The 17333-nt window shown below is 43.9% G+C and overlaps 2 protein-coding genes across 2 annotated transcripts; both read right to left on the reverse strand.

Moving 5' to 3' along the window:
* Positions 1–1183: 1183 nt before the first annotated feature.
* Positions 1184–9963, reverse strand: C6H11orf52 (chromosome 6 C11orf52 homolog). The gene is made up of 4 exons (XM_042472402.1): positions 9675–9963; positions 6111–6151; positions 4773–4819; positions 1184–2969 (listed from the first exon to the last, which is right to left on the reverse strand). Exons 1-4 carry the CDS (start codon positions 9698–9700, stop codon positions 2718–2720), a joined length of 366 nt encoding a protein of 121 aa, XP_042328336.1. The 5' UTR covers positions 9701–9963; the 3' UTR covers positions 1184–2717.
* A 2414-nt stretch (positions 9964–12377) lies between these two features.
* Positions 12378–16992, reverse strand: HSPB2 (heat shock protein family B (small) member 2). Its single transcript, XM_042475222.1, has 2 exons — positions 16818–16992; positions 12378–13315 (listed from the first exon to the last, which is right to left on the reverse strand). The coding sequence occupies exons 1-2, from the start codon at positions 16909–16911 to the stop codon at positions 12873–12875; spliced, it is 537 nt and encodes a 178-aa protein (XP_042331156.1). The 5' UTR covers positions 16912–16992; the 3' UTR covers positions 12378–12872.
* Between the last annotated feature and the right edge of the window lie 341 nt (positions 16993–17333).

A 17333-nucleotide genomic window follows, 5' to 3' on the forward strand; every position in this document is an offset into this window, starting at 1 on the left:
TTGAATTAAAATAATTTAGATAATGCTAATCTCTGATAAGAAGCATCTTTGGAGATGCCAAAGGTGTTGCAATTTCCAACGTGGCAAAACTTTCAAGGTATTTCAGAAATAACCAGCCATTCAAATAGCATGTAACATATCAATTGGAAAAGAAATGTTAGTTCAAGCGGAAATTGCACAACCTCTAGTTATTACTCTTTGTTCTAGCCTTCCAACAAATAGATGGATGTTTCTCTTTCAGTCTTTGACAGCCATGAATGTCGGTGAACTCCAGATAAAGGTACATTTTACCAACAGGAAAATTTGTTATTGCTGAAAAGCAAATACAGTACAAAGCTATCCTTCTTTATTGTAGTTCATTGTAACACTGATGAAAATCTCTTCATGTTGAAATTTCTTCAACTATCTCTGGCATTTCAATTTCACCATCAAACAACCAATGCTCCAACTTCTCCATCATGGACTTCATCCACTAAAGGCTTTTTTAATTTGCAAATATTAAAAAATCTGAATGTCATATTCCAAATCCTTTTAAAATCCTAACGGCAGCTTAGAAACAACCAGACTTCAGAAAATGCTATATTTACCTCTGGTTTTCTGAGTGTCTAAATATTCTGTCACCTTGAGGACTAGAAGTATGGTCTCTTAAAATGTTGTTTTGAGATTGTCAGGATTCTGGATCATAAGCCAAACAAATGCCATCTATTTCTGGTCTGGCTTCATTCCAATTGTAGAAATAAATGGGTAAAGAAAACCCAGACAACGTGTGTCCGTGAGCTATGAAATTCAGTGCAAATAATAATAATTTTTAAAAAATAGTTCTTCACATTCACATACATCATTTCAAAACACATTTAAATGTTAGCATTTTATCAATTTAACGCCTTGCAACAGGCAAAAACCTCAGCATTATTTCCCTTTCTCTGAAAAGCATTTGAGTATCTGTTAAATGTACTTTGCATCTAAGCTTGTGGTGCGTCTGCAAGCGTAAGAGCTCCTCTGGGCAAAGAAGAGAGAAAATGCAAGGCCAGGCTTTCTTACTCATCTGAGGAGTCCTTTTTTGTTTTTAATTGCTGTTACTTCAAGCGTGAAATATTAAAATAAAATAAAATAAAAAGCCCAAGGCCCCGTTTATCCAATTGCATCACACGACGCGGTTGGAAAACAAATCTCACACGACCCATTTCTAGTTTTGCCAGGTGTAAAAAATAATAATAAAATAAATCAGAGCTAATTTATTTGTGACAGGTTAATGCAATTATACATTGGTATGTTCCCAAAAGCAGAAGATGACAAAGTGGGGTCTTTTATGCTCCTTGCTCTTCCGCACCAATTTTTCTCCCCTGGAAGATGGCACAATTTCGTCTATATTAAAGATTAACAACTTGCTACAGCTGGCATGATTTAAAGGTCGGAGTGCTAGATTGGGTCACTGGCAGTGCATTCGCACTACTGAAATAATCCAGGTTGGCACCACTTTAACTGCCATGGCTCAATGCTGTCAAATTCTGGGAATTGTAGTTTGTTGTGGCACCAGAGCTCTCTGACAGAAGGCGAAATGTCTCACAAAATGACAGTTTCCAGAATTCTATAGCATCGAGTTGTGGCATTTATAGCAGTGTCAACCTGTATTATTCCTGCAGTGCGGATGCAGCCTGGGAGACCAAGATTCGAATCCCTGCTCAGCACTAGGTGACCATGGGCAAGCTATACTCTCTCAGCCTCAAAGGACAGTGATGGAAAAGTGCTCTGAGAATAATCCTATTTGGCCATCATAACAGCGAAAAACCAAGTGAAATTTAGGAAAATGGCAATTTGCCTCATAGCAATGCTTTCTCAAGACAATGTCCCTATCCTGAAACCAGATGGCGAAAATCACCTTGTGGTGATCTCCCTGCTTCAAAATTAGTATAAAACCCCATTCTTTAAAAAACAAAACAGAAAAACCTGTTACATCTTACACTGACATGGTACAATATATGCCACCTATATCCTTTACAGACTGCTGCTAGTGTAAGTGGAGGGGAATACAATCATTTTGCCAAAAGTAACAACAAGGACTAAGCTGCCAAATATTAAATATCCTTCTTATACTGGACAAAATAAATATCTACCACGGTCTTTCGGGTAGAAGGGGCTATGCCCCAAATTTCCCACAAGCAAATGATTTGACGATGCATAACTCTCCTATAAGAATAATCCTCTAGATGTGAATGGGATTTTATTGCTGAATTCAGATAAAAATTGTTCCACAATTTCTTGCAGTCATGTTTTAGATTATTTTAGTACCTGTTTACTAAGTCAACCGCTCTCATATTATGTCCTTAATATCACTCTTCAGCCGTAATGTCATAATGAATATCCTTAATCTGGTAATGGGAGCGACTCTTGGTTTTGCAAAGAAATAAGTCCAGAGCAAACATCAGTAGTCTTTCCTCCAAAGTTTCCGATTCTGTCCACTTCATCTCATGCCTTGACCTCTACATACTGCAAAGGGGACATGCAGGAGAGACTCCATTTTCCTCAGGTATATCTCCTGTTATCTCATCCTTATCAGTCATTTCCTTGGCACACCTTTGGCTTGCATTAAAACAATGTTTTGCAAAAGACAGAGCCCTTCAAAATGGTCTCAGGCACCAAGAAAGCTGAGCATATCAGGACATCAGGCATGAAATCCACCTTATTTCTGTTGGCAAAAGCAGAAAAGCTTCCTGCCTTTACACGAGAGTCCCGTTTTTGCTGTCGTATTTTGGGGTGACACAGGGGAAATTGAGGGTGGCGTACTCCGTCGTATTCTGGGACTGGAGGCTTTTCACCTCTTCGGCCGAACGCTCCCGGATTTTGCTGAAGACCTGGATGTCTGCATAATGCACACTGCTGTCATCACGCTTCGTGGGCTTGGATTTGTTCACGGTGGCGTAGACGGGGAACTCGGACACGTCGTCATAAACCGGAGCTACGTCAACACCCTTCCAGAAAGGAGGAGGTAAGCATTAGTAAGCTAATGTCACTTTAGCTAGGTCCAACCTTAAGAACTGTTACTGCAAGAGGAGGAGGAGGAGGACAGTCCTATTTTATCCCATCCAAAACTTCACAGAGGAAAACTGGACCATGCATGGCCAAACAACATCAGACTGTGGTCAAGAAGGCAAACGTTATTAATGAGAAGCAAAAGACAATGGAGTTTATCACACCAGGGCTAGTTTTGGCATTAAAGGGAGATTAGAGCTCATTTAGAGCATCCCGCAAATAAAGCAAAAATGATGTATAATTGCGCAAATGATTATCACACGCAGTCGCGCAAATAAAGTGATAACAGAAATGCATTGTTGCTGAAATCCCCAAAGTAAAAAGATGTGTGTTAATGCTTCTTTGTGACCACTTTAATGGCGAGTTTTGTGCCATGTCGTGTGAAAACGTTTTGCGTAATTACACAATTTTTCAGAGATAGTCAAAGGATATACTCCCAATCTCCTTCATGTGATAAACTCCAATCTAGCAGAAGCTGCAGCCATTTCCTTTGCCGGAGCCTACCAGGAAGGGTCAAAATCTGTCCCTCCTCTGCTTCTCCTCCGCTGCTTAGTTAACTGAGTGAAAACTATTTTTTGGTTTTGAATTCAGTTTGCAGCAACTGAAGCAAACATGGGAAGAGTGGGAGGAGGAGAGAGAAACTCGGACGTTTTAAAAGCAGGTCAGAAAGTAAGACAGCAGAGGTTTAATTGGGATTTTTCCTGCCAAGTCAGGACAGTGGGAGGGTATGCTATTTCACTTATTAACATGCAACAAAGTTAGTTTATCAAAAGTCTTGCCTCTCTTTCTAGCTCAAGGGGACAGGAACACAAGGGCTGAAGTATGTTAGCAAACTCTTTCTTGGGTGAGTCTGGTTTACCATAACTACCTTTGGGTCTGAGTCCAGAAAAGCAACTTTCCCAAGATTTAGTTGCACCTGCAGTTGTGAAAGCATAGGCGATAAATATTCTAATCAGTTGCCTTGTCATTAGACATTCACAGTTGTTAATCTATTAATTCACAGTTCACAGGGGTTTAATGACAGAACTGCAGGTACAACCAGATCTAGGAAAAATGCACTTTTTATTTTTCTAGAATAGAGATAAAACTAGAGGCATGAAATCATGCATTTGCTTTTGTGTTGCATGTCCCAGCATGTTTGTTTATTACAACTCCAACTCCTTGTCAGCCTGACCACGAGTTATTTTTAAGACAATTTTTCCAAGTGTCAATCCTATTTGTTACTCCCAACTCCTGGAATCCTATCTACAGAGGACACTCGGAATCAACTGGTGAGTGGTGAAATCAATACACAGATAAATCCCATTGATTCAATGGGGCTACTCTATATGGGTCTCACAAGATGTACCTGTGAAGGTGGTGGGACAGGATCTCTCCATCAGATCCCAAATGTTCATAAGGAAGACTACAATCCTTCAAATAACCTGGACCTGAGCTGTGCAGGGTTTTAAAGGTCATAACCAGTAACCTGCTGGTTAAACATTGACTCAACCAAGTATGTAGAAAAGAGACAAGGCTCAAGGAAACTGCGAAACACAAGCACTGATGTAGTCACTTACATACATGGAATAAGGCTGAGAGGAAGGATGAAAGATTGGTCTACTAAGATTTATTAAACCTCTTCAGCTGAAGATTTAAAAAATGTTGCTAAGACAGCACAGGGTCAGTCTGTGGTTCACTGCCCTTTCAAACTGAAAGCAACCTTTTGCAACTGGTATTAAACCTCTTGGGAGGGAGTTTACCTTTTTGTTCTCTGGGTGCTGTATACTCTGCTTACTGGTTCTTGTACCTGTAGAAGAAACAGAAGGTAATATCAGAAATAACATTGCTGATCCTAAACAAGGATAGCAGCTATAAGCTAAACTGGGATATTTATTGCAGAATCTTAAGAATTCAAAAGCAAGTTTCTAGAGGTTTTTGTGGGTTTTTCTGGCTGTGTGAGTTTATTCCTGATGTTTCACCAGCATCTGTGGCTGGCAGCTTTCTCTGACTTTTAAACATCAGTCCATGTCTGAGCCTCTTTTTAACCAATGTGAAAATGGGCCTTGGGTTACGAACTGCTCATCTGAGGCCGGAGCTATGAGCATGTTGTGGCCATTCGTAAATGTTTAACCTAGTGGAGCCACAGTGAGCGCATGACTCCATCCTTCTGTCCCTCCCTCGGAAATGCCCAGATCCATTGCTTTGGCCGAAACTGTGGGGTGGAGTACAATGGCCCACAGTGTCCGTGCAAACATCCAGCCAAAGGAAAGTGAGGGCAGAGTTTTCCTTTCAAGCCCTCCAAGAAGCCCTTAAGAACGTTCTGTTTATTTATCTGCAAACTTTGCTTTTTTTGGTCAAGGAATGTGTTTTGCAGAGGTTGGTCCACACTTGGCGGCCAGGTTGCTTTCCTGTTTATTGCTCCTGGCACCTGTTTATTTTTAAGGATGCTTTCGATCATCTGATTTAGGATGTTCCAGCATCTCTGGGATGATGCAAGCCCAGTGCAGATATCACACTCCCATCTCTGCACATAGTCCATCAAGAGGTTGCCATGATAATCCTACAGACAGCTTCCAATTTTTTGGAAATCAAGAACACTGCTTCTGAAATGAACTCTGATTTGCCATTGCAGAAGCCACAATCCAATCCAGAACTCAGAAAACTAGCTTGTTTGGACCGCAACATTTCTGTGTTTTTGCTTATGAAAGCAACATTTTGGTCCAAAACTCACTGCAGAAATAATCCAGTTTGAGACTGCTTTAACTGCCCTGTCTTAGTGCTAGGGAGTCCTGGGAATTGTAGTTTATTGTGACACCAGAGCTCTCTGACAGAGAATGTCTCACAAAAGTACAGTTCCCAGAACTCACCAGCATTGAGCCAGAGTAGTTAAAGCGATCTCAAACTGGATTGTTTCTGCAGTGTGTTTTGGACCTTTCTACGGTGTGTGTGTGCTATAACACTCAGACTACACTGGATGGGGAATTCTGGGAGCTGCGGTCCAGAAAAGTAACATTTCCAAACTCTGCATTCAAGGATGCTCCAAATAAAGGTTCCCACCTACAACCACACATTGTAAGAAATGGCCATGGCTTACTTACTTGTTTTTTGTTTCTTTCTCTTGAATGGCGAAGGACAGTTCCTAAAATAAAAGATAGGAGAGAGGGGCTCATTAAATTCAGAAGATCTGGATCCTCCAGTGGCACTCCAATGACTACAACTTTATAAATACCAATACTTACAAGCTTACAAGCGGTAAGATGTTAAGATGTCGGGTATTGGTGTTTGCATTTCTAGACGTTCCATCTTATTTCCTCCTCCCACCCAGTTTTCCATTCCAAAACTTGGTCGGCTGCCCGTGTCCACTGAGTACGCGCCGTCCCCCAATTTGGGATGTTTTCCTCCCCTGCTCAGAGACTTTTTTTCCCCAAAAGAGCTTTTGTCCTTGTTCTTAAAACTTTGGTGCTCTGCCACCGTGGTGGTTACCTCCCTCCTTTGCATGTTTGGTGTGGTTTTTGCCCACATGGGCATCCATGCTTGGAGAACATATTTCACTGTTATTATACACAGGAGATGCAAAGGTCAATCTAGCACCAAGAATGGCAAATTCCATGCAGCAAAAAATAATTTTCTGACCTAAAATGTACAGCTCTTTCTCTCGTAATGGCAGATGGAAAAACACAGAGGGCCAGAATAGGATGGCAAGGGCTAAACCACAGAAGAGGAAGGTGAAAGAGTGGGCAGACTGTTGCCAAGATGCCCATCCTTAAACTCCATTTTCCATGGAAAGGGGTTGGAAATGCTGGGCTGGGAGCCACAGCAGAAACAAACACTCAACTTTTATATATAACATGATCTCCCCTTTTCTTCCTAAAAACCAAGGGGACTGTGGGAAACTAAAAACACAATCCAAAAAGCACATTCCCTGGTCCGGTGTGGAGAAAAAGGACAAGACGTACTCCACATAGGGCACTCCCATAATAAGGGCAGACAGATGGAGGCACAAAGGATCCTTCTCCAAACAGCTCACTTTGCGCACCTCTCCACACTTAGGAGTTTATCACACTGGGGCTAATTTCGGCATTAAAGAGAGATTAAAGCGCATTTAAAGCATCCCGCAAATTAAGCGAAAAGGGTAATTGTGCAAATGATTATCATACACAATTGCGCAAATAAAGCGATGTTGGAAATGTGTTGTCACTGAAATCCAGGTGTGCGTTGATGTTTCTTTGTGGCCACTTTAATGGCGGGTTTTGTGCGACGTCGTGTGAAATCATTTCTCGTAATTATGTGATTCCCCCCCCCGGGATATTTGCAGAATAAACTCCCGATCTCCTCTGTGTGATAAATTCCGCAGTGTGTCCTTCTCCTGCAAGGCTGTGTGCCATGCAGTTAAAATAGCCCAGCTTTAAATATCATCACTGGCATTCCTCCCCATCCCCAGCTGCCTGGTTTCCTAAAGAAGAAAAGGCCCTGTATCAGTTTTCCTGAGCTGATTTCCCCTTGTATTGGCTGGCAATGCAAAGAGAGAGCGGTTCTTTCCCATCATCTGCAGGCAATGGTTATTCTGGGTCTGTCTGCAAGTTAATCCCCAGCTCAGAAGATGGCTGGTATCTCTCAGCCTCAGGTTGGTTCGCTCGAATTAGAAGGGACAAGCCCAGCCAAGAGTCTGGCGTTCCCTTTGTATACTACAAGACAAAATGTTCTCAGCTGAGCTTACCCTTTGGGGCTAAATCCTACCCTGAGTCGCATGCAAAATGCACGCCCTGTTTAGTTTATTTTCCTAGGGTGACCACTGTTTCCACAGCTGGAACACCGCTGATTTTCACTACAGCCTGTTGCTGGTTTCGCTGCATGTAAACCGTGCAAAGCTTTGGGGGTTTTCTAAATGTCCAGTCTGTGCCGAAACCAAGTGCTCACCTTCTGGCTGGACTCTATAGTGGGCCCTTGGGCTTTGGTTCCAGGACATCCCTGTGCATAACAAAACCCAAGTCCTGTTAAATACAGTGGCAACTTTACCAACTCTCAGGAACAAGGTCTTCCCGTCCCTTCTCCACTAGATGATGCTATTTCTCTGATCAAACTTGATCCATCATCATCATCATCATCATCATCATCATCATCATCATCATCATCATCCTCATCACAGTCAATTTTAGTCCACAAAATTGACCCAAAAACCTGGCTCGACTTATCCAAGGGTCATATCGAAATCCATAATTTTGATCCCAGCACTTGCCCTCGACTTATACACAAGGTCGACTTATACGAGTAAATGCAATTTTTTGCAAGCTTTTAATGGTGTGCTGTTTGGTTGTTTTTAATATCCTGTCTTTTAACAAAACTTTAAATGGTGTTAATTCTGGAGATTGTTCCATTGCTTTTCAAACACAGACAGACAGACAGACAGACAGACAGACATATACAGGTTGTGCCTCTCTTATCCAGAATCCCAAAATCCAAAATATTCCCAAAACCAGAGAGAGCGACACCTTTGCTTTCTTCAGTGTCCACAAAGTTTGCTTCAGGTACAAAGTTATTAAAAGATATTGTGTATAAAACAACCTTCAGGCTATGCGCGTAAATATTATGTGCGTGAAACATAAATGAATTTTGTGTTTAGACTTGGGTCCCATCGCCAAGATATTTCCGGGTTAGTCTTTTTTGTTTTTGGGTCTGACCAGGGTTCGAATCCCAGCTCATCCTTGGACGCTCAAAAGGGGACTTGGGTCAAGTCACACTCTCTCAGCCTCAGAGGAAGAAATGTGCCATGAAAACCCCTTGAAAAGTTTGCCTTAAAGTTGCCATAAGTTAGAAAAATCTTGAAGGCACACAATAACAACAACAACAACAACAACAGACTGGTAAAACTGGTAAAAGCCCACTGGCTCCTAATGGGCTTCTTTACTCGTTGCTAAAAATGAGCCCCAGGAGAGCAGTGGAGAGGCCATGCCCATCATGGCATGGGGATGCTGGGAGTTGCCATCCAGTCAAGACTCAGCCTGCCTTTTTTGTTCCTCAAAACCTCTCCTTTGGCTCCCTTTCTGTTTTCATAAAAGCTTGGGATTTTGGGATTCTGGAATTCCTCTGGTCGCCCCCCAAGTGGCTCCCAGTCGCCTCTTTCTACTAGCCAAGAAAGAAAGAAAGAAAGACAAGACTCTCCCTGCCTCTTTCTAACCCTCTCCTTTGGCTCCCTTTCCCTTTCCATGAAAGCTTGGGATTCAGACCAGTCTGGACTCTCTCTGGTTGCCCCCAAATGGCTCCCAGTCGCCTCTTCTACTAGCCACAGAAGCAAGAAAGGAAGGAACGAAGGAAGGAAGGAACGAAGGAAGGAAGAAGGGAGGGAAGGAAAGAAGGAGGAAGGAAGGGAGGGAAGGAAGGAAGGAAGAAGGGAGGGGAGGAAGGAAGGAAAAAAGAAAGAAAGAAAGAAAGAAAGAAAGGAAAGAAGAAAGGAAGGGGGAAAAGGAAGGGAGGAAGGGAGGGAGGGCTCTGGCTGCCTCTTCCTGTGATCGCTCTCCTTTGGCTGCCTTTCCCTGCCACTAAACCCCCGATGCCTGGCCCTCCTTCCCCTGCCAGCTTTGCCTGCTGGCTCCAGAGGAGGCAGGCAGGAGGGAGGGAGGGAGTCTGGGCATCCCTTGGGCAGACAGAGAGGCCGAGAGACTCACCCTTTCCCGGGGCAGCGGTTGCCCATGGCCTTCCCGCAGCTGGGCAGGGAGGCAGGCGGCAGGGCATGGCCCTCCTCGGGGCCAGAGGGCTCTTCTGGGCTGGCGCTGCTGGGGCTGCTCCGCAGGACCAGGCTCCTCCGCTTCGGAGCAAAGGAAGAGCAGGAGGAGGAGGAGGAGGAGGAGGAAGGAGAGCCAGCAGCCCCACCCGAGGCAGCCCTGGCACGGCTCCTGGCACTGCTGCTGCCACCTGCCCTGGCCCTCCTCCTCCAGCCCAAGCAGGGGTGGCCAAAGGCCCTCTCAGGACTTGTCAGCCTTTGGGTGGGCGGTTTCCTTCCATCTCCTACATATTTTGGGGGGGGGGCTTGTCCTCCTCTGGGGTGAGGATCCTTTTGGGGCGACCAGCCACGTCCTCCTTTTCCAGGACCTGTCCTCCATTCCAAACCTCCTGCTCAGGAGGGATTGCAAAATGTCCTCCATTTGGAGCCTGACCCAGAAGTGTGGAGTTATAGTCCTAAGTGTGCTCTTTAGCTTTCTTGTTGGAATGGCGAGGAGGACCTCCCAGATTGGCCAGACTAGGTCCTCCTTTTCCAGGACACGTCCTCCATTTCAGCCCTGTCCCCCATTCTTAATCATGCTTCACATCAGGGAGGATCTTTTGGAATTCTTCCCGGATAGAAGGTGGAAATGGAGGACAGGTCCTGAAAAAGGGGTCCTCATTGCGAGGACCCCAAAGGAGGACAAGGCAAAAAAAATGTAGGACACCAGGCATTCCAAAATGCCTTCCATTTCAGATTGAAAACACTAAGATAAAAATGCATTCCATATGGTTCATTGATAGCTATAGTACATATACTGTATTATTATTATTATGCTGTTGTTGTTGTGTTTTATTGTGTTATTCAAATTGTTTTGGAATTATTGCAACCTTATCATGGGGTTTTCTTGACAGGTTTTGTTCAGAGGAGGTTTGCCATTGCCATCCTCCGAGGCTGAGAGAGTGTGACTTCGTGGCCAGGGTCACCCACTGGGCTTCATGGCAGTTTTGAAGCAGCGCTGAAGGGGAGCCTGTTCTGGAAGCCTGCAAAGCCCTTTGCAAAGGGACTATATAAGAAGGAGAATCCATTCTCCAAGAAGCCCTCAAAAGCAAAAAAGGAACTTTTCCCCAAGCTCTGGAGAGACGCAGACCTCGGAGTTTATCCTCTGCTGTCAAACATTGGACTATTCCTGGCTTCCGGTTTGCGTATGGCAGACTTGCGGCACCTGTTTCGAAAACATGCCCGGATCCTCCGATTATCTGTCTGCAAAAGAAGAAGGAAACCCTTCAGGGGCCCTGATCAATGCTTCCAAAAGTCTTTTCTTAGAAGCATTGAACTGAACTGGACCTCAAGGATATCTCATGTTTGTGAAGTCAAAGGCTTTCATGGCTGGCATCTATAGTCTTTTGTGGGTTTTTCGGGCTATGGGGCCATGTTCTAGAAGAGTTTATTCCTGACGTTTCGCCAGCATCGATGCTGGTGAAACGTCAGGAATAAACTCTTCTAGAACATGGCCCCATAGCCCAAAAACCCCACAAAAGACTATCTCATGCTTTGGCCTGCATGAGAATCCATCAAATAAAACCTCATCTTTCAAGGCTGCTCCTTTGGGCCCCTTTCTGGGCCTGGGCCAGCTTTGCACATTTCGATACGGAAACAGAATAGCACCCAAAACATGGCCCGATTCTTGGCTGCCGGTCTGCATTCCCTTCCCATAACGTGTCTGTGAGCATCAAAGAGAGTCTGGGTTTCAGCATCCAGGCTTAACAATTGCAGCAGTGTCAGGCTTTTTCTGCTTCGCCGACAAAAGTCTGAGGACTTTTCGCCCGATGGGCAGAAGGGACCAAGAAGCTCCTTGCAAGCTGCCCGGAGATCTATTTTATTCTATATTTTATTTATGGTTAAACGACTTAAATGAATAAATATGCGTCGTTTTACGTATATTTGAAATTAAGTTGTGGTATATACAGATGTTTCTGGATAGAGGATAAATGCAGCACCTAGAGCTTCATCGCTCAGAAACAGTGCTTCTCTGTATATTGGCACTGTATATTTAAGGTTTTGTAATTTTGTAATATTTGTATCTTATATTTAGATGTTCTCTTGACTGCAGTAAACAATGTTCGATAAAAAAGAAATGTCTCAGTGTCTAGCACTGCAGACATGTTGCTCCCATATCCTGAGTTTTTATGTCATGTTTTCATGAGCCTTCAGAGCGATGTGGTTCACTCGATGTGGCTGACTTTCGGTTGTGGTTTTCCAGCTGCTTGATTCTCACAGCACTAAAAGGCAAAGACGTAATACATGAGTAATAAGGATGCTTGTGCCCTGTTCCAGACTGCAATGATGTGGAGTCTTGCAAAACCTTGGGCGTTATCACAAGTCTTTGTCCTTTCCTTCACCTCATGTCCAGTGCGACTTCACCAAACCCTGTAACACCAGAAACACTATCGGAATAGAACTGACATGCATTCGCAGAACCCAAAAATCAGGGTTAGGAAATACTTTTATTGGGATTGACAAATGTCAGAAGGTGGTGAATGCTTTTGGGGTCTACAGAACTCTTCATCAGAACAGACTAAAGTAGGAACCATGTGGCCCAGCAGGATGGCTGCTGGGAGCTGCAGTCCACCAACATCTGGAGATCCACATGATCCCTGGACCAAAGGAAGCCAAAAAGGGCAATGAGGTGGAAGAAACACAAAAATCTGATGGGATACAGTGGCCATGGTGTCTCCCAAGATGGAAACCGGAGGTTTCAAGAAGGTAATGTATCCTTTTAGACCTAGCGTAGTTTGCTGGGATTCACAAGTAATGGCTGCTCTCCATTGCTATGTAAGTGGGTCAATCCCTACATTTCTAGTATTGCAGTCCCTTAAAATTTCAGCCAAGAACTTGGGGAATTGAATTTAAGAGTTCTGAGGAAAAGGAAAGGCAAAACAAGGGAATGAGATCACAACAAATGGAAAGGCTCAAAGCATAAATAATTTTCATTGTCACACTGTGCAGTGCTAGAAATTTGGGGAAGGGAGAGAAATTTATTTGGTCGGGGGGAACAATTCATACTGAAAGGGCAATGCCTCCTTTGTGCACCTTCCCTTGCGGACATAAAGAAATCTATCTGCAGAACCATTCTCGTTGACCAACTTTGCTAAAGTCGGTTTTAGGCCTGATTCTTCTCCTTTGAGCTTCCTCCCGTCTCCGGTGGAGGTTCTTGGCACGTGATCTTCACCTCGTTGACTTTGGCCTTCACCTCCTTCCCCGTCCGCTGAGCCTCAACGCACAGGATCCCGTCGTGGCTCAACGTGGCTTTCACCAAGAGCGGATCAACATCCAAGGGAAGGATGTAGGTCCGAGTGAATTCGCGGGAGATGAAGCCATGGCGGTCAACTTTCTGCGGGTGCTGAGCCGTCACCTCCAGAAGGTTGTCCACGGTGCGGACGGCGATCTCGTCGGGTGTGAAATGGCAGACGTCGAGGAACACCTGGAATTTGTGGTCGTTGAGGTTGACTTCCGAGATCCCTCGGTCCAGCTGCTTGTTTATCCGAGGCCGGATGTAGTAGCCGTGGTACAAAGTGGGGGCCAGGATTTCACCAGGGGAAACACCTACAAGAAAGGGAATGACCATCATCCACATCCTCTACCAAAAGTGAGCACAGGGACACACACACCTAACTTATACAGTATAGGGTTGCCCAGTCAGAGATTTTTGCACCAAAACATGAAATCTAGTGATGTGTTTCTCCCTTTGTCCTCCCCAACTGTCTTGCCTTTCCCATTTCTCTCATTTATGTTGCTTTGTGTAGTTAAAAAGAAAACTTTTACCAGTTTTTTTCTCAGTACAGTACATAAATTCCAGCGCTTCTCTGTTTAAAATAGTAGTTTGGTCTGTTCCTTGTCATTAATTCCTTTTAAACCTCTTGCTGCCCAGCCCTTTTGACCAAACTCTGATGGCGCTCTGCCACATCTGTCCCAGTTTTCCTCCATGAATGGTTGGAGGGTATATGCCACTATAGCACCCTGGTTTAGGAAGCACTGCATTGTACCACGTGGGGAATACCACTACAACATGTTGGTTTATTGCAGTTTACACAACAATGTTGGTTTATTACACCATACACTACCATGTTGGCACAATACCGTTTATGAAAGGGAATTTAGGATTCTCAGTTGGAGAGGTATCTCCCCGAACTACAAATCCCAAGACTTCATAGTGTTGTGCTTCCTTCTGAGATAACAGTAGTGCAAGCCTGTTTAGAGAGGGGTTTGTCAAACCAGTTGGAGCTGTTTACACTCCTATCAGTGGTCCTCTCTAGATAAGGCAGGCAACAAACCTTGGAAGCAAAGCATGTCACTCCTTGCGGAAGACTGAGATAACTCAGAGACTCTTTCTTGCTCTCTGGAAACCCAGAAGTGGACTTTGACCACTCTCCTGCCTGTCATTATTTTCCCTGGCTACGGATTGATGTCTCAGCTTCTTGACCTCTGGACTGCTAGCTATCCATATGGTTTCGGTCTCTTAAAAGTGAATTAGGATGCAGCTATGGCAGTGAAAGCAGAACCAAAGTGCTAAACTGTGCAATGCGAAAGGGCCTATGACCAAGTCAATAAGTGGGATACGTTAAGTATCAGCCACCATTGCAAAGAGTATACCATTCAAATAAAGAATCTCAAACATTAGCAAACTAGAGAATACATACACACACACACACACTTTTTCATTCTTTGTGTGAAAAAAATAATTTGGGGGGGAAGGGGGGAGGAAGCAGATATAAGGAAATAAATAAGGAATCAGTGGTACAATTCAGGTACAAAGCAATTGTACATTCATCCCAGGTTTATTTCTTTAGGTAAATAGACCTTGCAGGGTTTTGGTAGTCTTTTCAAAACCAGCCCAACCTGTTTGTTGAGGAGTGAAGGGGGATGGTGACAAAATGGTGCATCTTTCGTACCATTTCCAAACCTCTGAAATTTAGTTCCTTGTCTGCAACAGGTTTATGTTGCATTAGGAAAGGTTTATAGCTCTGTGGCAGAGTGTATCAATCCATCAGTCATCAATATTTATATCCCACCTTTCCCCTAGTCTAAAATAAAGGTTAAAACAGGTACAGCTAAAAAAGTCATGTCATACAAAAGTTTAAAAAAAATGGATAACAATAAATTATTATTATTATTAATTGCTATTGCTGTTGGAGCCTCCTTCTTCTGCCTTGCCTTCCCTCCATCCGCCACGGTTGCCGCTGTCACTCTACTCCCAGCCTAGCATTGGCACAAGTGTGCCTTAACTCCAGATACCCGCTTTTGTCAGTCCCAGTAAGCACAGAACTTAGTGGTGGCCCAGTGCCAAGCGGATTGCTTGACTGCAGGCTGGCACCAAGAACAAAAGGCCCTTTTCATGCCCATCATCAGCTTCTCTTTTGGAGGGGGCTGCTCCTCTTTTCAGTGGGTCCTGGTGGTGCTTGGAGGGGGCTGAATTGTTTACTGCTGCCTTCTGCATTCTTGTTTTTTTTCCAGCCAGGCTTTGTGTCCAACTCACCAACTCAGCTTTTCATCACTTGGTCTCTGATGGGCAGCATTTTCCTAAAGCTGTCCTCTGCCAACTACATTCCACAAAGTGTCCTGGATCAGCAGCTGATTCGGTGGTGGAAAAGGGAGGGTGGGTATGGAAAAGATTTCATTCTTGCTTACTAGCAGCTTTTGGAAAGCTTGTTGGCTATCTTTGGGGGCTTCTTGCAAGGGAGAAGTGTGGCAAGATCCCCTATCCAGGTTGGACCCCAAATGGCAATGCAAGCGGCCCAGCCTCCTTGTAAACTCTTAAAACAAAAAAAGTGTCCAGACAGAGGTTTAAAAAATGATAATGGTAAAGATTTATCATGACAAATTAACTATTAATAAATTGCTAAGTATGTCTGAAGTTCTAAATACCCTAAAGGCATCAGATCCCATCTGGTCTTGCAAGCTAACCAGGGTCAGTCTGGCAGATTGTCAGTGGAGTTTAAACATTAAGGATATCAGGAGTTCGTCCTGTGAATATCCCGAAAAAATTGTGTAATTATGCAAAACAATTTCACATTACGTCACACAAAACCTGCCATTAAAGTGGTCAGAAAGGAGTATTAACACACATCTTTTTACTTTCAGGATTTCAGCACCAATGTATTTCCAATATCACTTTATTTGCACAATTGCGGGTGATAATTAGTTGTGCAATTACTTGCCATTTTTGCTTTATTTGCGGGATGCTTTAAATGTGCTTTAATCTCTCTTTAATGCCAAAATTAGCTCCAGTGTGATAAACTCCAATGAATCCCAGGTGCTGTAGGTTATATTTCAGAGGCAGGAACTGGCAAAAGTCTTCCTTGCCTATGAAAATCCTAAGAAATTCAGGGGGTTGCATAAGTGGGCAGGTGACTTGAAGGTACAAACATACACTCAAGTATAGATGGTGACCACCCAAAAGGTCTTGAGGAACCCATATGTAAAACTGCTAGCTTTCTAACATGAAGTATGTTCCATTTAGGCAACATAAGCACATACACAACATCTAAAACTGAGGAGATTAGAAAGACACCAAAGTTACACCATTAAACTACAACAACAACTGAGACATGAAGTTCATCATATGCATAGAAATGTAGATTGGAATGCTGGGTCAATTTGGCAAACAACATATTCAGTGCAAACTCATCAGACCACTATTCTGTACTTATCTGAATAGTAGCGGGTGTTTTTATGCCTTATTCTATATCAGCTCTTACAGAAATGTCCCATAGGCCTGTTACAGACTGCCAAAATAAAGCTGCTTCGGGTCTCTTTGGAGGTATGCTGTTTAAATGATGCATGGGTCCTAAGAGTCCGGAGGTCACGCCAAAGCCACACTCCATTCCTAAGCACTGGAGTGCAGCTTTGGTGCAGCTTCCAGATTCTTAGGATGCATGCATAATTTAAACAGCATACCTCCAAAGAGACCCGAAGCAGCTTTATTTTGGCAGTCTGTAACAGGCCATAATCACAGAGTGAGAAGCATCACCCCACAAGGATGTTTTCAGCTCCGTTCTGCAAGAAATAAAAGGGAAACATAGCCAGACACAGCCCTTTCCCATCTTACCTTCTCCAAAATTCTGGTCGTAAATCTTGCTGGGGTTGGCAAACTCGTATTCTGCACTCATGGGGTAGGCGTGAGGGACGGTGCGCTCTGCCATGGTCTTCTCAGGGAGGAACAGGCCTCTCGAACTACCTGTTTCAGCGTCTCCGGTCAGATTGCAATGTTTTCGTGAGGGTGAATTCCACTGGGAGGAGAACGTGATAAAATACAGACCAAAATAGACATGCCGGCAGTGGAACGCCAGGCCTGCAGTGATGACGGCCCAATTGCTCCTTGCCTACATTCCACTCAAGTGGCATCTTTTCACTCTTTAAATCAGCATGAGTCTGTCTCTACCGACTGCGGTTGCAGCTGTTAGAAATGTCAGAAATATGCAACTCTCCCTCCGAACAACTGGACAATCAAAGGGAAAGCATGAATTGGAAAACTAGACTATATGCAGAGAGATCGTGCAGCCCCTTTGAGAGTAACTGCAAGGAAGAAGTTGGCAGCATGAGCTTTTGGAGGAGTTTATCACAC

Source organism: Sceloporus undulatus, chromosome 6, assembly GCF_019175285.1.
Source record: "Sceloporus undulatus isolate JIND9_A2432 ecotype Alabama chromosome 6, SceUnd_v1.1, whole genome shotgun sequence".
Classification (NCBI taxonomy): Eukaryota; Metazoa; Chordata; class Lepidosauria; order Squamata; family Phrynosomatidae; genus Sceloporus; species Sceloporus undulatus.

Coding starts and splice junctions, on each gene's coding strand:
- C6H11orf52 (XM_042472402.1), bottom strand. CDS start 9,700: ATGGGCAACCGCTGCCCCGGGAAAGG. Junction 4,820..6,110: donor GAGAAAGAAACAAAAAACAA/GTAAGTAAGCCA, acceptor TTTCTTCTACAG/GTACAAGAACCAGTAAGCAG. Junction 2,970..4,772: donor AGCACCCAGAGAACAAAAAG/GTAAACTCCCTC, acceptor CCTTTCTGGAAG/GGTGTTGACGTAGCTCCGGT.
- HSPB2 (XM_042475222.1), bottom strand. CDS start 16,911: ATGGCAGAGCGCACCGTCCCTCACGCCTACCCCATGAGTGCAGAATAC. Junction 13,316..16,817: donor CGACCAGAATTTTGGAGAAG/GTAAGATGGGAA, acceptor CCTTTCTTGTAG/GTGTTTCCCCTGGTGAAATC.